This window comes from Lingula anatina, chromosome 2 (genome assembly GCF_051362555.1).
Source record: "Lingula anatina isolate TDL-2025a chromosome 2, LinAna3.0, whole genome shotgun sequence".
Classification (NCBI taxonomy): Eukaryota; Metazoa; Brachiopoda; class Lingulata; order Lingulida; family Lingulidae; genus Lingula; species Lingula anatina.
In genome coordinates, this window is record NC_141768.1 from 44834492 (window position 1) to 44856555 (window position 22064).

A 22064-nucleotide genomic window follows, 5' to 3' on the forward strand; every position below is an offset into this window, starting at 1 on the left:
CTAACAATGCTGCTTATATGAATGAACAACAGTCTTGTTACATGTACTTTCTAATGAACCAATATGAAGTACAAGAATGCTGAAATAATTTCTGACAGCTTCACGATGTAAAGATAAGTCATAACTAACAGCAATATTTCATGTCATAAGACAATCATACATTCTTCCTTGAATCCACAAGGGTTTATCCTAATGATCAGCTCAAATTTTTTATATCTATCCTTTAAGAAAACAGTTGCTTCTATTTATGGTTAAACTTATGATTACACATTAAACTCTCTCAAACTATAACTGTTATTACCCAATGAACAAGAAAAATGAAGTACAAGATAACTGAACTATCTTCTGACAACACGATGTTGGGTAAGTAGCATTTAGTAGGATTTCACGTTTTTAGACTGTCTGGAGTTCATATCGGTCGATCCCGCTGATCAGCTGAAGCCTCAGCTTGTATATATCCTTTTCCCTTTGGTGTCCTTGATCGTGATATGAAGTTTACTTTATTTTATTTGGTTTACCTATATTTACGCTACTATTCCCCGTCGTTCATTCCCTCCAGCATGGCCGCGGGACTAGTGTTACGGAGCAAATATGACGTCACTGTAATCGGTTAATACTGCAATGCAGCAAGGCAGTCGTGTCAACATTCCAAGGTTCTGCACTGATTACCATTTTCAAGTTAGGCATATTTTATCCACTGAATTTGTCTTGTGCTTTATCTACCTATGAATTAAAGTTAATATATTTTCAAGTCTGTGATATCCCGTGAAATAGTGAAGTTTATACGCCTAACCATATAAGGCAAGTTCTTGCTAAGGCAGTCCGCAGTCACGTGGTAAAGAAGGCATGTCTGACGATTTACATCATGTAAGTGCGCACATAAATGTAGATCGTCTTGCCTAAATACACAATGCAATTTGCTGTGCTTTTAAAATAAATAATGCATTGTATCTGAGTCTTCATACTGCACTTTGAACTTCTAACACCCCAGAATAATACGACTTCGACTCAAGTTATATGTAATTTTCAAAAGTGATGTAAACGTTACGCAGCAAATGTATTTTTGTCCAATCATAGCATTTTATTTGCTGTTCGAAAGTCCCAGCGGATAAATAGCCGGTCGAAAGAAGTGCCTGCCACCCTTGTAAGCCTTCTCTCGGATAAGGAAGTTAAACTCTGATAGTCAGTCTCAAGTCGGAGGTATCACAAATTGTCAAAATGGTAGGTGTTTTTACTGCTTGTTTATACTTTGAAGCAATAAATTACTATGGGTTAAGGTATATATGTGTGACATTTTAAATTTGTACGTAAAATTGCCGAAATTATCGAATGAAAAAGGAAGGGGGTGTCCGCTAACGTGACGAATGCTTAATGTTAGATCTAGAAGGTCTAGAAGTTAACGGAATGAGTCACCGTCTCAATATTAAGAATTCGAAGGGTATAAGACGCGTAGTTTAATCTGATCGACACTAATGAAAATGCAACATTTCATTCATTTGAGCGGACACCGTTCTAGCTTCAGTACATGCGTGTGACCCAGTATTTTGACGGGTAACGGCCCTTATTTCTACGGGATTGACCTAATTTGGTCTTGCGCATTGGCATTGCTTAGCCAGAATGATAGGTGGTATCTCAAAGTCACCCGGAGAATTTTGTTATTTCGATATATCTTTATAGCTTGTGTTTTTATTTTGTGTGTTAGTGCAAGCGGCATGATTGTGACCCATCCCCTTAACACAACTTCTCTAATGAATTGAGGCATTGAATTTTTTTATCAGTGTGTGCCATGGATTAGTTTACATGAGTAATACTGACATTTACAACTATTTTAGAAAAAAAACAACAAAAACATCAACAACAATGTGGATTTTAAAGGGTGAAATACACCTATGTAATAATTGTTAGTGATGTGTGCCCTTTCAAGAGGATTCTATTGGGCGGGGGGAGGGCAGTTCACAGGAAATAAAATCGTTAATTCACAAATCACAGTAAATAAGAAATTATTCATATTTCATTGAAAGTATACAGGTATTACGAGTTAAAAATCACAAACCAGCGAGTTTAATAATTTTGTTTCATGTAGGATGGAAAATGATGAAGCTGCAATCACGAGTTACAGGAATTGGGTTCTTTATGGATCATGCTAAATAATATGTGCATTTCACACTTCTTGGGGAAGAAAAAGTGGCTTTCACAGATAAGAAAATGCCCAATGGGACCCTCCTTAAATCGCTTCCCTATTTCTCATTTGAAGGATAACATGCAATGGAGGGGGTCAGAGCTTCTTTTTAAACAGTAAATAAAAATTGAAAAAGAACTACAATGAACAAGCATTGTATTATATAGTTTATTGATAATTTTGTAATATTACTCATATTTTATATATTTTACAATTTGATTATATGACATGTCTTGGGAAGGCAATATGATGGTCCTGTTGTTGTACAGTTAGGAGTATGGGAATAATTGTCATGCCCCTCCCCTGTGAATCATTTTCATTAATATAACATACTACTTGCAGTATGAATAACTGCAAAGGCTCTCAGAGTTATGTTTTACAGTTGTTTAAATTATTTAACATTTATTTCCTTGTGGGTTTTGTATAAAATCTATATTTGTAACATGCAACAACATTTGTTACTGCTGACTAAATGTCATACCTATAATTAAAATTTCAGTATGTCAGATTGAATCAGACGTATTTGTGGCAAATTGAGTAATTGTGGCCCATAAGTCAGATACTCACAGGTTATGCATAGATCCTGGAATAAATAACATAACACATGGGAAGAATATACACCTGAGCTAGCTAGAAAATGTGAAAGGTTATATGGATTCCCCTGTTTGGAACTTGCAAGTGCTATTACCTGACAGTTTTTGAGTTGAATGTAGCTGTGAGGTAAATTGTCTTGATATGAAAATGTATGGACTACTTTTCTTTTTATGCTGTTTATGATTGAATGAAAAGGAATTATATTAGAAAAATTGAAAACCTGGTAAAATTGTTTCTGTTTTCATTATTAAATATGGGACACTTTTGGTATATAATTTGTATATATAGATATGTCCAATGTTAATGCGCAGGGAGAAAAAAAAATATAGAAACAAGTACAAAATAAAAATTAAATGTTAGGCAAAAGACTCTACAATATCCAGAAAAACTCAAACAAGTGTACATTGAAGGGTGTGGGTTAATAGATCCATATTTAGTCGTAAATATGTCAGACTCCACTACACGATGATATAAATACAGGCCTGTTTCTTTGGCTACCAGACTGATGCATTTCATAAATGGGTGAACTCCCTACGGATCTTTGTATTGGAGAAATTCTGTGATGAGTTTGCATGATTTGCATGTAGTTCATGTGATCTGCGTGCGTTTTTCACTGCATGTTAAGCCAGCCAGCCAGTCAGCTTGAAGGATGAGGAAGACCGAAGTGCATGTGCAGCCTGTTGGTGGGAAGATGATGCCTGTAACGAAAAGGTCAGGTTCTGAGTTTTTTGTCTTGCTTAAAACTATTATTATAGTGTTTAAGTTTGCTGATTAGTCTTTTTTTTTTTTTTTTGGGGGGGGGGGGGGGGTCAAACTGCTGATATTGGTCGTTGTTGTTATAATTACCAATTAGTGCAGTTCTTCCCCAACCCAACTCTAATTTGTCTATTTATGTCTGTTGATTAACAAAAAAAAAAATAATAATAATAAGCAGATTTGTTGAAAAAACATAAGGCATTTTCCAGAGCAGAAATATGTCAAGATTTGCTCTTTGGCAAATGCTTTATCTGTACCTTGCATCTGCTATTTGCAAACTGTTCCACATAGTTCAGTTGTTCATAGAGAGTTGAATACTAACCAGTTTTCCCTGTACACAACTTTTGTGGTAATCACATCCCCTTTTACACCAAAGTTTTCAACATACTGACCACTGTTTGTGCACAAGCAATGTCTGCAAATATTTTTTCTGAAAAGAAAAAAAAAATAATCAGTTGTAAAATTGATGCCTTTAGAAACAGTTGGCAGTGTTCATTGTGCAAATGCCTTTTGTTTTTCCCCATGATTGATTTAGTATTGTTATTTGTTTGGTTCCCTTTGATGGAGCAATGTAGCAATTAATCGACTTATTTTTGTGCTGACAAATAATAGGCACTGTTTGTTTGCATGCCCTTTGGACTTCTGAATTATAACTTTCTAACAGAATTTGTTCTGATTTACGAGGGATATTATGTGTACATTTACATTTTTGTCTTTCCAGTCGTCTGGTGTGGCGTGTAAGCCAGAAGTCTTCACGATATTTGAAAATGATTTCAAATTGGGTCATCTTCACAGATACATCATCTTTAGTATCCAACAGAATGACAAATGTATTGATATAGAATCCTATGGAGACAAAGGTTTGTAGTGCTAATATTGTCACCCTTTTGTAACTTGATGGTTTATTTATAATTTTCTAGTATTTAAAGTTTTCTTTTTTGTTATCATTACTTTGTAAATAATTATTAATTGTACCTTACAATATAAGAATCTGCATACATATACATCCAAATTTGGAGAAAGAATATAGGATATTCCCGCAAGTAGAACCAAATGTGGAGATTACACACTAAAATATAACAGCTTGGAATGAAATGCTATTGGCCATCAATTCTATTAGAAGACTAAGTTGGCATTCTGCAAAAATAGATACATTTCCTTTTTTCTTTTTCGTTTTTATTTTCTTGTTTATTATTATTATTATTATTATTCCAGATGCAACATATGATCAATTTTTAGAGAAGCTTCTCAAAGCAGAAGAAGACAAGCAGTGTCGGTATGCAGTGTATGACTACATATTCAAACTAGATGATGGCTCACAAAGAAATAAAATTGTTTTCATTACATGGTAGGTTTTTAAAAATTGTTTTAGGGGGTTTGTATGGAGTAGGTTTCTTGGGCCATTGATAGATTTTTAAACGTTAACTGAATTAACCAGTGAAATGACTTTATCCGGCCTATAAGGTATTTTTATACATGAACTGATTTAACCATTGAGTTGACTTAATTCATCCTGTAAGATGAATAATGAACAAACATTTTTTCCACTCTGCTGAAGCAGTTTGAATGTGTACATTCAACTTCTTGAAAATATAAATTTTGAATAGGGTTGGTAATCCATTTTCAAAAGGTTTAACAGCATTTGAAAAAAGGCGATGCTGGTATTGTGGTTACCTGTTCTCCTACTTTGAGACTCGGTATGTAAATGATTCTTTTTTCATCTTTTTTCAGGATCCCAAATGGAGCTAGTATTAAACAAAAAATGTTGTACGCCAGCAGTAAAAGAGAAATCCGAGGGAAACTGACAGGCATAGCCAAAGATCTTCAGGCAACAGATCGGGATGAAATTGGCGAAGATTGTATTTTAGAAAAATGCAAAGAAAACATGAGATTCTGATGCCCAGTCTCATCAGTATTTGCTTTTAAGAAGTTTGAACTAAATGACTTGAACAAGTTTTTCTATCTATATTGTCCTGCCAAATCATATGTGACTTGTAGGACATTGCTTCATAAAGCAAATTTATCAGGGCAGTTTCTCTGAAAAAAAAAGCATATAGAACAGATGCTCAACCATGTTATTTTCACATGTCAGATCTACTACTTTGCCAATGAAATAGAAACTGATATTAAGAAGGGTACAAATGTCTTCAGAGAAAGTTCTGAAGTTGTTTTAAAGCTTCCTTATAACAACAGCAGCTGGTAATGTATGTAACATAATATGACTTACTGTATTTGTACTTGTTAAAAAGTGTGACTGACCTTAATTTTATAAGACTATAGAAAACTTGTGAGGGTAATTTATGTACTGATAATGTTAAAAATGTGGGAAGTTGGGAAGAAGGGGGGTTAACTAAAAAGAACCCGAAAAGTAAACTAATTATAGAGTTGCTTTTCATGCCGGTATTACTTAATATGCTACATCTTCATGATACCAATATGCTTGATCCCATTCAGGTGATGAATTTTAAAGTAACAGGCTTTTGTGTAGAATTTAATAATTGATGGTTAGAAAATGTTTTCATTGCATTTGGTAATGTTCCTTAATGTCCACTATGTGGCCTTGAATTCATGTTGACTTTTGTATTTGAAACTTGTCTATTTTATCAAAAGAAATTAATGTTTTCACTTGTACCCATTTTGCTTATTGTTGATAAGATGTCTTGTTCATACTATATTTAAAATAGTCATAATGTCATTCATATTCTGACACTATTTGAGTTAGCTTGCAGCTGTGCCTTTCAAAATGTCTTGGGCAACATTAATATTTTGGGAAACTCAGATATGTTCAGTTTGATGTTAAGCTCAAAATTGTTTTTGACTTATTTTGATGTCATTTTACATGCTTTCTTAGGCATGAAAATAGCAGAGTATGGTCAGTATACCACCTGCACTAAATGCTCCAGTTGTAATGATTCTCAAGTAAAAAAAACTCGCAACTTGCCCAATTCAGGAAAAAATATTTAACCTTCATAAGAGAAAAAGAGATGTCAGATAAATTTGTGCCCATCAGGAATCTGATTTTTACATATATTGTTACCAAACAAGCTTCTGGCAAAGAAAGTTTTTTTTTTCTAATTTAGGCAATTAATTAAGTTCAGGAAAAAATTAAGATAACCCCAGTTTTGACTTTTTTATGTCTAATTATATTAAAAGATGACTAGACGGGTTGATCCTTGAAGAAAATGAACAGATGTCTGCAGCCCTTTGGGACATTCACTTTACAGTGATATTCCTTGTGGGTTACCACACCTTTACAGAAACAAATTCTGTAGCACACAGATCTTTTAATAGTATTGCACGATGTCCAAGGGAAGCTCTGTTTCTTAATGTGGGCAGTGCTGCAAGGTCACACATAGTAAGGTGTACATATTGGTATTTCTAATAGACACGAAAGGCTTTACAGGGGGAGGGGGTATAGGTCTTTTTTTCTTCTTTGTGACATTATATTCAGATTTGCATTGGAATAAATGCATTTGATAAAACAAAGGTGTTTTGTGTTCAAGATTAATCGAATGATACGTAAATCAAAATTTCCAGGGTAGTTGTGTGAGAGCTTGGTTTTCTGAGTGTGTGAGGGAAGAGCTTGAGGGGGAGAATTTTGCTCTTAGTTATTTATTTTTTGTTTCCAGTCTTCCATGTCGGGTATAAAGATACTGCCAAATGTACTAGAGCAGTATGAAAAGTTGCAGAAAAAGCATGAATTAAAGTACATAATCTTCAAAATTGGTACCCCAGAAGGAGGAAAAGATGATGTTATTTATGTGGATTGTGCAGAGCCAAGTAAGTGTGCAATCCAGTATGACGTACTCTGGTATTTCTAAAAGACAATTTCGTTAATTTTACTCTGTGCAATTTTATTTCGCTTAGCCAAATTGCAACTTTTCCCCCTCTTTTTTCTCCACAATGGTTGAAATTGGACTAAAACAGGTCAAACCAACCCTATTTTATTTAGCCAATTTTAGACTGGGTTCCCATACTTGGGTCGATCCATCTGGATCAACCAAACTCCCTGGTGGTTCACACTAAATTGCTATCAGCTCAAGAGGCATAAATGTCTGTCACGCCTTCTGAATCAGCTAGGGGTAAAGATAAATACCCCCTAACAGTTTAACTAGGCATGACAGACGTTTAAGCCGGTTAGTTTGATAGCAATTTAGTGAGACTCCCCAGGGAGACGGATCGATCCAAATATCTGTGGGAATGGTCCCTTAGTCAGTTTTAGCATTTGGCTAAATTGGCAAGTGTTAGCGCTTTCCTCGTAACTATTATTTGCATGTATTTGAAAACAATGGCCCTGTAAGTAACTAACCTCATATTTGTTTTCAGATTTGCTTTGTTTAGGTAAAAAAGCAAAATTGGTGTGGTTGGTTAAATTTTACCTTAGTTTTGGTACATTTTGTGATGTTGTGTAATCCTGTGTGAAATCCAATTTTTTGTCAATGCATAGGGTTGTGGCATATAAAGTATAAGGGTATGGAAGATTTTAGTGTTCAATGAACTGTTGAAAAAAATTTAAAGAATGTTAGAACTCTTTCGTCATCCATCTGTTCTAGCTGTCACCAAACCTATTTCTTTTAACTTTTAAACGTTTAATGCCTGTATATAGGCTTTCTTCAATATCTAGTTTTTTTAACCAACTTTTTTCCATTAACTTCTTTTTTGCCCAGGTTATCATTAGTTTGATTTTTAAAAAGTATGTATTTTCACCCATTGAAAAGTGCTGTTTTCAAATACAATCAATGAGGACAAAATATATATGTCATGTCAACATTTAATATATATTATGTATATATGTTTTTTTTTCATTTCAGGTGCAGATAAGTCACAAGGTAAAACGTGATTTTTTTGTTTTTGTTTTTGTGATAAAGCAATTGTTATGACAACAAATGTAATAAAATGTGTTAAGGTTCCTAAAAGATCTTACCTTATTAGTGGCTTAATGTTTTGAGAAAATGGAAATATTTTAAAACTTATATAACTTATAATGTGCCAAAAACTTTTAGACTACTAGCCCGAACCAAAAAACACTAGCCCAATTTAAATAATTCATTTAAAAAGTTTAAGCAGATGTTGTAAAGAGTTGTGGTACCATACTGTACATTTGTATAAACCTTATTATAGAAGTAGAGCAAGTGAATAACAGTCAATCAGGTTAATTTCCAGTTGAGGAGGTGGTAAAATTAATTAAAAATATATTTAATTCTTTTAATATGGAAAAAAATTTTTTTTTAATTTGTAATACCGAGTATCGTTACCCTTACTTTTCATATTTTTAGAATACCTTTTTTTTTTTCATTTTTTATATGCAATCAAATTTTTTTTTATAATTCCTATTCTTTTTATTGACAAAGGTTCTTTTTTGTCAATTTATTTCCAATTACATCGGTATATAATGCCACTTCTAATTTAAAATACATAGGTGTTGTAAGGGTAATTAAACAAACATCTTACAATTTTTTTGGTTACAATTCTTTTGGTTATATATTTGTAAAAACAACTTTTCAATTCATTACCAGGACAAAGTGTGGAGGGGTAGCCATGACATAAACCGAACTATCCCACATTGTCAAGAATAGGTCATAGGGTATTTATGAAACTGCCAGGGTCTTGTTGTTTTTAAAAGGCAATAAGCAAAGGAAAATGTATTTACTCATGGATATTAAAATTATAAATAAAAATATAAACAAAAAAGGAAATGGAATACTCCACCCCTCAGTCTGCTAAGTGGTCCTAACCCAAATGTTCTATGAGATAAAGCATACATTAAACTTGCTCCGGAGACAGTGTTGTTTTGACAAAACCTGTTGCTAGTACCAAGGAATTCCGGTCTGATCCAGTTTCTTGATTGACAGCAATTTGTAGTCATGACAACAAACTGGTCAAATAAAAAGATGCCGACACGCTGATCAGACAGACTGCTGCTATAAATAACTACAGTGAAGTTATTTATAGCAACTAATCAATATTCAGTAGTTAGAGCTAGGTGTGAGTTTTTTCAACTGAGACCCATATCATACTATTTAGAAACGTCAAATTAGATGCAGGGACAAAAAAGACTGGCAACTTGTATTTTTGAAATCTTACTGAGTGTTTAAATAGGTTCAAAATTACAACTAGCCCGTTTGGGCTAGTGCTTTATAAAATTTCAACTTTTTTACTAGCCCGGTGCCACTTTAGGTGGGCAATTGCCTCGGGCTAGTGCTTAACGTCGCAGACTGAATAATACTTATAACATAGTGTATAATGTAATAATACTTATTTATATTACTTGTTTTGTTTCATTCCAGAGGAGCATTACGACGACTTTTTAAAAAAGTTACAAGAAAAACCAGGGGAGGGAAGATATGCTGTCTTTGACTTCGATTGTGGTGACAATGCAGTAAAAATAGTTTTCATTGCATGGTAAGCAGACTATATATATTTATTGTGATCTATGTGGTGACTGTCAATGTTCAAAACATCTGGTTATGTTGTCAAACTTACAGGACCGATGAACCGAAGTAAGATATAGGCTGTATTATACATGGCACAGAGCTGTTTTACACTCCCTACCCCCTTTAAGCATTATGTAATATTGTATCAAAACTGACAGTGGGTGTACCCCCTTGTTTGACCCAATGATCTATAAAACAAAATGTACAGCAAATAAATGCTAATTTTGGGCTCTGGTAAAGAAAATTAGTGTATCCATTTACTTAAAAATATTAAATTGTAAGTTTGTGTTTAGTAAATAAATGCTGCTTTTGGGCTCTGTGTATGGTGTGAAATCACAAGTGGGATTACGTGAAACTTGGGTAGGTCTGAAAACGCTCCATGCCATCCATTGGCAGAGTCTCTGAAGCTGGTGTACCCCATTGACCAAATACCTTATTTTGTACATCATTATTTTCTACTTTGTCTGTTCATTTCACAGCTTTGCTGCCTTGTTGTGATTTAAGTATTCTTGGTAGAAAGACAGAATTTTTATCTTTGTACTTTTATAGGATTTTCACCCATTGTTTATACTAGTTACAAGAACCAAGTTTCAAGTTTCACGTGGCTGTTGTTGCTTTCTTATCAATTTATGATTTAGTACTGCAAAGTAATTTTGATAAATGTTTTTACTTTTATTATTTTTTCTACAAATATTTCAATTGGTTTGTAATTTTTTCTAGGGTTCCAGATGGTATCAAAGTTAAACAGAAGATGTTATATGCATCTAGCAAAGAAGCAATAAAGGCTAAACTTGACGGAATCAAGGTTTATATTCAAGCAAGTGATTCCTCTGAGATTACAGAAGAAGCTGTTAGGGCCAAGTGCTTAGAGAAGTCATATCGTTGAACTGTTCTTTTAAAGTGGCTGTGATCCAGGCACAGTGGGGAAACGTGCCCAGTACCTGGTGCAACGAACAATGAGACAGACCATCTTGAACAAAACAATCATGCCCAATAATACTTCAACTTGAGAAGCAACTGATATGTTTCTTCTTTCAAGCTGTTTATGTTTTCAAATGTAAGAATAGAAATTTTTATCCAAGACGTTTATCTTCACCACGTACTGGTTGTCAACCACTAGCTACTGATCTTACGAGATCACATACATTAAATGCTTAGTTGGACTTGGAAATCATTCATTGCAGCCCAAACTTTTTAATTGCATCCTCTTTGTTTTTGTGTTGAGTTTGTGATATCTAGATACATACACATAATTTAAGCTATGACCTTTGGTGAAATTCCTCTTTTTCAAATTCCAGAAATAAATGTTTAGAAAGTGTTGGCAACCGATGCCATCTTGCACAATTATCTTTCAATGAATCAATGAATTGCTAAATTCTATATTTAACTGGACAATTTGGTTCTTTGCTTCAAGGTACACTGCAAACATTAGGGAGTTGAGTGTGAGCATAACTGTAAAGAAATGCAATAAACTTGTGGTATTTGTCTTTCAATTTGTTAACAAATGTGGTCTCTAAATGAAAGAATATTTCAAGGGAGGGAGTGAATTCCCAAACTGGAAGCACATTCGAGTAGGTAGGCGAGTAATAACCAATTTCTCTTTTTTGTATCTGAATATGAAAAGTGCACTAAAAATGTCCACAGAGTAAAATCTTTTTTTTTTCTCAAGTGTGCCCAAAATGTGTATAGCCCAGGTGCTGAGCTATTGAATGTCCTTATTTTTGTGTAGATTATTTCACAATTCCCTTACTTAAAAAATGTGAAAAGCAGGTGACCAATACGTCACTACAAATAGTATATATGCTGTTATCTCAGTGTTTTTAACTTTAAGAAAATAAGGCAGCCCCTCTGTTTTATGGACCTTGCACTGTGATTGGAGCAAAATGTAAATTTATGTTAAAGGTATCTCACACACACACACACACACACAAATAATGATAATAAATTAAATTTGTCAACAAATAGTTCTCTGGCATCATGCAGAGATTCATTCTAACGCATTTGTATTGGCTTGACATCGTCATAAATATTGAAAAGCCTAACCCTCTGTATGACGACCCTTTCCTGTCTAGGCTTGTTGATAATTTTCCTCCACCTCTATGTACCAGCAAAGCCATTTTGGAAAATGTGACATAGACTACCTGTGTAGTACATGTATATTCATGACTGAGTTTAGACTAAAACAAGTCTTTACGATGGAGTAACTCTGGCGTAACTGTGATGGCATTAATTATGTCCTGTCGGTGCAACTGCTACCTGAAGTACAGAGCAGTGAATTGAAACCAAGCAGAATTGTGTCAAAAATTAGTCATTTTATTACCAAATTTTTTTTTTCAATAAGCAAAAAACAGTCCCAATGACATAAAACTACCAAGACCAGTCATCTTGGGTTGCCTCACACTTTAACAGGGCCACTTGTTAAGTGAAGACAATTCCAAGATAAAAGTCTGTACAATTAATTTTTCGTTGGGTGGAGCAAATTTGGAAGACATTGCTATAATACTAATTATATGAGCAGAACAACAAAGATAAAATGTACAGAATGTGCAGCATCAAACAACCCTGTCTTTGTGAGTTCTATATTTAAATGAGAGGAGAAAACTGCCAAAAAAGAAAGAGGCAAACATTATTGGAGCACCAATGGCCGAGCACAAACAATTCAACCACTGTTAAAATGACCATTCAGTTATGTACAAAGTATTGCAACCCCCTGGAATAGCTGGACTTTCCAGAACAGCTTGGTAGAGATTCGTATCATGTCTACAGAAAGTTAATTAGAAAAAAGAAATGAAATGTCTACTTCTCTTTACAAACTGCAAACTATAAAAAAAGAACTTGTGACAATAATTAGCTATAGTTTTTCTGTCATTACATGAAACCCTACATCATTGTATACTGGTTATAAATACAATGCGTAAAATGTGTATCACAAGTCTACATCATTCTCTCACAGTGCGCTTTATATAAAATAAATACTTGTAAAAGATCACTGCAAATGTCTATAAGAAACTTGTGACGGGCAACAGGAACTAAAGCAAAACATCTCCAGTTCATAACCTAAACTTGAAAATAAGTTTTTTAAAATCTACTCTTAGGGTGATATTTAATTATTCAGTTAATAAAGGGAAAGTTTTCACAATCTCAGGTCTAGTAATATGCTAGGGAGTCATATGCATATTACATGCATCTGATAACAAAAAAAAAAAAAAAATGTATGTGAGTTAACTTCACTTTTCCCTCTGCTTTTCGTAATTCAAATTAAATAAATGTTCCAATAGTAATTTTCATCACTTTAAAATTAGCTTGGATCATCATCCCCGTCACTAGAAGAAGGAAATGAGCATTGTCCAGCACCTACACAATTCTAGAAATCCAAGTAGAAATGGTAGACTGGTTTCAGTCTGAACAAAGTCAATAACAAGGCTATACACATCAATCAAAATGTTGCTTCTATACACCATTGCACTTCATTAAATTGCAGGGATCATCACTTTTCTAGACAGCTCATGTAATGCTAAAATGTTAATCGATACATGATAATTGACATTGAACTGTTTAATGTGCTAAAGTCTTGCTCTTTTTTTTTCGTTTTTTAATCCCTCTTGGGTCCAAGTTCACGCCTGCATGTGTTGATATCCTTGAATTTCTGTGATGACTGTAAAAACAAAATTTTTAGTTGCCCCAATCACATGTCAAGTGCTTGTGACAATGTGAAAGATGCATATTACAAATCAAAATCCATCAATATGAGGAAACTTGTTTCATCCTCAAGACTGATATGCCCATATGTCTAAAAACTTATCAATCTCAATAAATTTTTGTTTTTCATCAGCTTCCTTGGGGTTCATCCTCGTACTGTTTCCTGAAGCAGTCACCAACAGGGAAGAAGTCCCAACATCTCTGGTTATACAGCTCCCACACATAGGACTCCTATAATAATAATAATAATAATTATAACTATTTTGAAAGCCATTTCTTATATATAACAACAAAACCATGTTATAGCCTAACTGTATTCTTTTCTACAAGCCATTGTAATTTCATTTCTCTCTCTCTCTCTCACTTTGTTTAAAGCAATAATAACTCTTTGTTTCGGCCAAAAAAGGGATTTTCCTGGAGTAAACAACAATTTTCCCATACTTACCAATGGTTAATGAATCCATTTTTACATTCAAAATTAGTCCCTGGTTTTTTTCTAAAAAGTTTGGTTTTTTGTTAAAATCTCTTAAGAGATTTTAACAGAGTATAGACATCAATGGAGGTCACGTGGTCTAAAGACAAGCTCAGATATCAGAATAAAAGCTATAACTGCTGTTTTTGTGGTAAAACAGAATATATTATATTTCTATGAGTTATTCACAAGGTTTTTATTGTGAAATATAGATCTCATACGAAGAGTTATTATCCCTTTAATTAATCAGCTCACAGATTCGCTCTAGCCTTTTCAACTTAAAACTGTGTGTATAAATATATTTATATATGTAAAGATTTCCATAAAAGACCCTATTCTGCCACTACAACCCCACCTGGCCAGTGTATTCTGTATCAGGTTTATTGATCAAGTGCATCAGGAAGAACCTGTAAGGAGAAATCATGTCACTGTCATTTTAGATCAAGTCAAACCAAATTGTATTTAAATAATTTAAAAACACCAAGTATAAGAAGGAAATTGTATTGCCATGAAAGTTTTTTAACTGCAAAAAAACACCATGAAATATTAAAATGAGAAAAAGATACAATATGTTTGATAAATTGGTTAACTACATGTAACTTACAATTATCAAACACAAACTAAAGATAACTTATGATAAAAGTAAAAGACAAAGAATTTACTCACATATAGTTGGCAAAGTTATGCTCATTCATGACATGCTGTTCAAAACCATGGGGCACCTTGTCAAAGTATTCTTTACCAATCCCACATATGAAGCACTTGGACTGGAAGGAGAAGTTTAACTCATTTATGAATTATGCTTATATATTTTTTCAAGGGGTCACTTGTTGCACTTTAATAGTATTCAATTTTTCCCTTACCTTACTTTTTCAAATAGCCTGGCTGTCTGTAATGTATTTTTATGGTAATGTGAATTAGGCATCTATGTATCACAAAAATGTAATTTTCTGCATAATTTAACTCAAAATTAAAGGTATTTCTATTGCATTCCTCCTCACAGTTTGGCCTTGAGCATCCTACACATGCAATATACAGGGGGGGGGGGGGGGGGGGATGGAGGCCATCTTCTGGGTCTTCCGGAAGACTTTCAAGTTTACATTGACATGTATCATATGTCGGAAGATGGTCAAAAATGCAGGATGACTCAACTAAGATAACTTGAAAGACAATCAGAAAATATCTATGGATCTGCTCCTGATACAATCACCAGTGCTTACGTACCTCCATATCTTCCTTGACCTGTTCCAACTGGTCTCTCAACTCACCAAAGGCATCAATGATCAAACCTGAAATTAGTGCAAGATCATGTTAATTATTTAACATTTTAAGAAAAAAATTTAACTTGTGTTGTGCTCAATAATAATACTTGCTTATGAAAACTATCATTTTATTAAACAAACCAAATAGCTAACAAACTAAACTGACAAATTTTAGTTAAATGTTAGATATACTCCATTTTGACAAAAAAATATATTTCCATGATTTTACCAATGATTTATCATCGAGTAACTGCCGATTTTCTGATTTGGTAAAAACACCGAGCTATTGACTAAATGGTACTTTTTCTAATGTGGTATGCTCTGCACTGAACCTACCCTGCATGATAGCCAGCAGAATGACAATAACAAAGAAGAAGAAAGTGATGTCAAACAGGATACGGTACACTTCGTATGGGTCGCCATCTGGGGCCTCGATCTCATCACCTGCAACAAGGACAGGATAGTTAATAATACCAGGAATACTGGACTCAGACATATAGGAGTGACTCCTGCATATGTACCACCAGCAAACACCTTTTGGCAGTACTCTAAAGACATGATTTATGTCTTGAACATCTCAACAAATGTCAAAAGAATTTTTGTAAACAAAAATCAAATGATATGTAATATTATCTGTACTTACCAATGCCACCCCCAGCACGGACCCCCACATACAAGTGGAAGATGAAACACTGAAAAAGATACAGATAATTATGAAATATGCCAAGCTGTATTTTTTTTCATCACTGGCATAGAACAAAAATTTACCATTTCAGGTCTTTAACTTGAGTGCAGAAATTGTAAATAAGTATTTTCAGATGTCCCTAAAAAATTTAATACATTATTCTTTAATTTCACATGAAAATTTGATAAATTAATAATGAAGAAACAAAATGAGATTTAATCCTTCAGAAGATTTATGTTTTTCACACAAAAAATCTTTATTCAAGTAAAATGAAACTCATTTCACTGTACAGCAGGCAGTCTCAACCAAATCTAAACTTACCGTCAACATGTCCTGACACTTGTAATCCTTTTCTCCATCTTCTTCTTTCGCGTAGAATTGACGGAAGAAGTTGAAAGCTATCACAGTATACACATACACAACCACGATAGTCAACATCACTGTGAGCACCAACTGGAAATAAATGTATCACTGTATGCTTGCTTCTGATTAATTAAATATTTAATGGTGCCATTTTCCATTATCCGGATTTTAATTGCATTGCCAATTGGTTAAGCTCAAACTTCATTTGGGGTTGTATATTGGCAAAAATTCAATTGACTTGAACTGACCATGCTAGTATTCATCAATCATGCTGTGTTTGAAGTACATGTATATGCTGATAAGACATTTTTCTTGTTACTTTATACTTTTCGAACAAAAGTAAAGGGCAAATAGCTAAGTTTCAGCAAATAAAGAGTAAACAGTGGCTCTGCATTAAAATATCCTAAAAAAATATTCAAACAGCTTGCAGTCAAGGTCCCTACCTGCTTTCCATTGTGAGTTACTGACTGCAGGATGGTGCTGAGGGCCTTAATGCCAATGGCTAAATCCAACAGATGGGCGGCAAAGAAGAAATAGTTAAAATTCCCAAGGACGGAGAACAGGCAGAAACACAGCAGATATAAGAAAGACTGGAAAATAATAAAATGGCCAAATGTTAGTGGATCTCTATCAGGGAAACATTTGTCATATCAAAGTTGGAAATAAATACCATAAATATGTTTGTACTACAAAATGTTATTCTGTAAACTAAATTGTATTTTAATAAATACCATAAATATGTTTGTACTACAAAATGTTATTCTGTAAACTAAATTGTATTTTTAACTTATAACATCACAGAATTAAAGCTGCACTATGACATATCTGTTAGTGGATAAATGGGCATTCTATATGCTTATACTTTATTACCTTATTGTATGTGGCAAACACTGTGGTTTAAACATACACATAGTATTATTTTTAAGATCATATTAGATACCAGCAGAACAAATCTTACATTGTCAGTAAAAATGACCCCCCACTTCCAAATGTGATACTGCCAGTCAACACCTTGTAGAAAATGTGGCAGGAAGCGGGACTTGGGCTGCTCCTGGTGAGCATCTTTGCCAGGAATTGTGGAGCCTTTCTCCATCCCCAGCAGGTTGCTGATCTCGTCAAAGTCAAACTGTTCACAGTACTTATTGCGGACCTATGAAACATGAAAGTTGTACAAATAAGAATATTTTTTCTCATTACTTAAGTTATCTAAAAACATTTTGCCCACATTTTTTTACAATAGACAAAATTTTATCTAACTAAACTTCTTTACCAGTACAGGTAAAAAAAATTGTGCCAGCTATTCAGTTTCTCTCTCCCAATTCATCTTACAGTCAGAAACTTACAAATTAGCATTAATAACACAATTTTTCATTCATGCAGAAATTTTTTTGTTAATAAAAAATTCAATTAAAAGTAAAAACCAATGGAGTCTTTTTCTCAACTAAAAACGAGCAAGGTACCTTCTTCTTCACGAACTTGTCCCAGTAGCTCTCTGGAAAGGAGGCTGTGCTTAACACCAGTTTATCCCAGTGGCTCTTGATGTCATCCTCACTGGGTTGTTCTGCTATCCACATGCCTTCAAATTCCAACTTGCGAGCAATCTCTTTTTCACGTTTGAAGATAACTAGTGGTACCTGCAAAATTACATTGGTCAGTACTATGTATACAAAATGATATGTACTTCTGCAAATTACCTTACTTTGTTATGTTCAATTATTGGAATACAAAAACTGATTCTCTCTGTTGACCGAAGAAGCTATCACATTAATGCAATGGTAGTATGCATACAACAAGAGAAGAAAAAAATATTTCATATGTTTTTTTTACACTAAAAGCCATCAGGTTTGATCAACAATACCCATTTCATTATTTAAATATAACCCTGCATGAGAATTTGATGGGTAAGAAAATGACAAGGGAATCCCTGATTTACTTCTTATATGAGCCAGTACTGGACACATTTATATAGTACAGAGTATGTCTAATGGCAATTCAACATCTGTGCACCAAGTATTACCTTTAAGCAGTAGTATGCAATAGCATCAGATATTACAGGGTACAACTAATGGCAATTCTGTGACCAAGTATTACCTTTAAGCAGTAGTATGCAATAGCGATGGAGAAGGACACAATGGTATGGGCCAGGGCACACAACTGGACCACAGGCAACAAATAGTACAAAGTGCTGGCCATGGTGATCCACTCCTCAAACTCCTCCTCACTGGGTTCTTCTCCTCCCTCCTCTCCCTCTGTAGCATTCACAGCTGCCTCGGCCATATCATTACCAACATCCTCACCAGCAATAGGCACCTTCACCACCTAGTAAGAAAAATAACTTTTAATTTTTATCCTTTCAAAACTTTTGGGTATCAGATTTGAGTGATAAATGTTACATCTAGTTGATGCTTTGCTTTGTATGAATAAATTCATGTATTCCGCTGAAAGGATCCCATGAAACAGTAGCTTGTAGACCCAATGAGGAAAGAAAAATATCTGTCTGTTTCTAGAGCACTAAAAGATATATCAGGTTTTAGCAACTATTTTCTTTTAAGTCAACCAGAAGTCCCTGTAAAAAAGACACCTAGTCATAACAATCATAATGACAGAGATTTTAAGTCCAAGTATGGATTTATAAAGTATGCACATTTTCTCTCAACAACTTATACCAGTGGGAAATTAACCTCCAGAATTTGACAGTCAAGAATAATGATTTAATGACTTCTAATTCACTACTCAGATTAGAAAATTTGGACACTTTCCAACCTATTCAAAGCTCCAACCCCTTACTTGCCCAAGAAACTCATCACATAGGATTAAGGCAGCTGAAGTGTTTCAAGAGAATAACTGGTCAATTCCAAAATATTCACTTTGGTATTATGATGAAATTAAGAACTTAAATGAAGCCCATGAAATAATTAGATAACAAAAAATAATCACCTGATAAAACAACAGCACAAAGTTGATGATGAAGGCCAGCACCAGGGCAGCAAACTTGAAATTGTAGAAATTTCTTGCAAACCAACCCTGAAAGAAATAATGATCAAATAGTTAAAATCATGGCAGAATACCTACGCACACAAATAACAGTAAATCATTGTATTAATAGCAGTGGAAAAGTAGACTATCAGGCATTTGAAATGAACATATTTCTTTTTATGCATTAAGCAATATGAAGGGTGAAATCTTTATAATGTGCATCAAAACCAACTGTTCTACTTACAAGAACAAAGTTGCCATATTCTGTTCCTTTGATCTCGTATGGCAGCTCATCGTCTTTTGCTTGCTTCCGTTTGTCAGTCACATCTTCACCACTGGCATGTTCACCACTGATATAATATAATATAATATAATATAATATAATATAATATAATATAATATAATATAATATAATATAATATAATATAATATAATATAATATAATATAATATAATATAAAAATTACCATGCGATTATTCTACATTTTCCCTCAATCATTTGGAGACCCTACTGACACAACTTCCTTCAAATAAGTATATATTGATGTAGTTTAAAAGCATATCTGTATAAGAATATTATCTTGTATCATATTATAACTGTAACTGTACCCTGCTGGAGCATCATGTGGTGGTTTCTTCTGGTGGAAGGCATCATACTGGTCACCATGTGTGCCTCCATAAGCAGGTTCCCCAGCGCGGATCCCGTTCTGCTTGGGCTGCAGGTGGTCAGCCATCTCTCCCTCACTCATATCCAGACTGGACTCTGGGGTGGTCTGAGCCAGGTGCCGCTGGCTAGCGGACAGAGAATATCTACAATAGAGAATATGTGTGAGAGATACATAAGAGGCATTGGTCCTGCCTTTTCCTGTTCTTAAGGTGCTGCCTCAGTGAGATGGCTTTTTTTAAATAATAATTTTCAGCACCAGAAAGCACAAAATATATAAATAATTATAATATCTCAAAAATTTAAAAAACACATTCCGTTTTTTAAGATAAATATGATCTTACTTAGTTCAATAATCTTTCAATAGATTTCATAATCATAAAAAAATCTTAAAGATTTTTTAAACTCAGAGTTATTTTCCTTCACAGAATATTTTTCAGTGCTAGATTGGAACAAAAATGTGCAAACTCCCTTACTCGACTCCAACATCTGTCTCTTCCCTGTGGATATCCAGCCCAAACACCCTGTACTGCTCAGGGTCTTCTCCCGCCATTTCTGCTTCTCTTCCCAGCTGTTTTCCTGGACCTGGTCTGGCCTTCTCTCCTTCCAGTGCCAGCGGGCTGGCGTAGGGCAGGGCCTTATGGGATACGTCCTTGGAGGGCAGATCGCCACCTTGGTCACCCATCATCATCGCTATCACCCACTTCCCTAGCATCCTAAAATCAATTTGAATTACTGAATGTCTGATACAATAGTCATTACTTAATTAATGATTGGCATTCATATAGAAGCTTAATTGAAATCTCTAAAATGATTTAAATGTTATCACTAAAATCGTAACATTTTGTACTTATTTATATAAATGTATCATTTCATTACTTCTGTTTTTCATGTAGGTCTATACATAAAATTTATTATACATGTATCATTAACCACATGCACATGATGGTAAACCTAAATATAAAATTTGTTTATTTCTAAATAATTAAAACTATAAACAATAACTCACCACACAATGTGGAACATGAGTGTCATTATTGCCAAGACAGCCTTGGCACCAAGCTTCATCAGGGCTAATAACATCTCTGAAAATGTCATCCCTTTCACTGTTTGATAACCATGTTTGATATTAGCCCAAGAGAAGAAGGACAGGAAGAGTAAAATGCCATCCTTCAGCATTGAGAAGCCAGTTTTCACAGCATTTATAGCCCTGTAATTGACAGAAAAAAATAGTGTATATTTCAACTTGATATATTTTTTCTAAACGGGTACTATAGAATAGTAAGACTCTTCAATACTCCACTTTTTATTATTGTCATTTTTCTCATGTAATTACCAGTAATATATAAATCTATACCTATAACTGATAATATTAATTTTTAAGAAATCTTAAAATGTCACTTTATAGCAAAACACGTGATAACTTTAAACAAATATTTTCATTAGGCAGACACCAAATCTAATATTGATTAAGTCAATTGTATTGGATCGGTGGTTAATGTTCCAGACTAGTATTACATGTAGTTTGATAAGTTAACATGCCACATCACTTACACAGCCCCCTGTTCCTCAGGCAACCCAGCTTCCTTCCTCAGTGCTGCCGCTGTTGCCATTTGCGCCATCTGTTCTTCTGCACTGATACTAGTGGCATGTTGCATCTGAGAGGTCAAATAATATTATGGGATATAAGACTTGCAGGTAAAAATACAGGATTGACAGCACAACAGAAATCAAAATACATATATTATATCAATAATAATTTTAATATGACACCTTTATGACACCTGATACTAAAACTTCCTAGATTATATATATATAGATCGATGCATGAGTTGGCAACCTTGATAACAATCACTTAAAATATGCTTCCAAGAAAAAGTGGAACTTTACAGGTTAATGGACAGAATGGGGCAAAACCAACATTTTAAACAGAATGCTTGTCAAATAAAAGCATCAAAAACCAATGTTGTAGCAATTCTAC

The 22064-nt window shown here is 34.1% G+C and overlaps 2 protein-coding genes across 26 annotated transcripts in view; one reads left to right on the forward strand and one right to left on the reverse strand.

Moving 5' to 3' along the window:
• Positions 1 to 1030: 1030 nt before the first annotated feature.
• Positions 1031 to 11456, forward strand: LOC106169182 (actophorin). 2 transcript variants are annotated; one of them, XM_013548562.3, is made up of 5 exons: positions 1031 to 1221; positions 7159 to 7309; positions 8341 to 8358; positions 9817 to 9931; positions 10684 to 11456. In XM_013548562.3, the coding sequence occupies exons 1-5, from the start codon at positions 1219 to 1221 to the stop codon at positions 10847 to 10849; spliced, it is 453 nt and encodes a 150-aa protein (XP_013404016.1). In that variant the 5' UTR covers positions 1031 to 1218; the 3' UTR covers positions 10850 to 11456. The 2 variants fall into 2 exon arrangements, with proteins under 2 accessions (XP_013404016.1, XP_086863069.1); XM_087006943.1 differs by lacking the exons at positions 7159 to 7309; positions 8341 to 8358; positions 9817 to 9931; positions 10684 to 11456 and adding exons at positions 4251 to 4389; positions 4745 to 4877; positions 5261 to 7015 and having other exon boundaries at positions 1065 to 1221.
• Positions 11457 to 12255: 799 nt separating this feature from the next.
• The window catches only part of LOC106160817 (ryanodine receptor), a 130989-nt gene continuing 121180 nt past the window's right edge, over positions 12256 to 22064 (reverse strand). For all 24 annotated transcript variants that reach the window (XM_087006916.1, XM_087006922.1, XM_087006919.1 and 21 more), the window contains 17 exons: positions 21638 to 21741; positions 21093 to 21293; positions 20560 to 20799; positions 20029 to 20229; positions 19665 to 19770; positions 19382 to 19468; positions 18536 to 18763; positions 17905 to 18078; positions 17403 to 17594; positions 16888 to 17034; positions 16403 to 16534; positions 16040 to 16088; positions 15733 to 15840; positions 15359 to 15423; positions 14801 to 14901; positions 14490 to 14541; positions 12256 to 13893 (listed from right to left, as the gene is read on the reverse strand). In XM_087006916.1, the coding sequence (XP_086863042.1) occupies positions 13792 to 13893; positions 14490 to 14541; positions 14801 to 14901; positions 15359 to 15423; positions 15733 to 15840; positions 16040 to 16088; positions 16403 to 16534; positions 16888 to 17034; positions 17403 to 17594; positions 17905 to 18078; positions 18536 to 18763; positions 19382 to 19468; positions 19665 to 19770; positions 20029 to 20229; positions 20560 to 20799; positions 21093 to 21293; positions 21638 to 21741 (2289 nt within the window). In that variant the 3' untranslated portion in view covers positions 12256 to 13791. The remainder of the gene's footprint in view (positions 13894 to 14489; positions 14542 to 14800; positions 14902 to 15358; positions 15424 to 15732; positions 15841 to 16039; positions 16089 to 16402; positions 16535 to 16887; positions 17035 to 17402; positions 17595 to 17904; positions 18079 to 18535; positions 18764 to 19381; positions 19469 to 19664; positions 19771 to 20028; positions 20230 to 20559; positions 20800 to 21092; positions 21294 to 21637; positions 21742 to 22064) is intronic.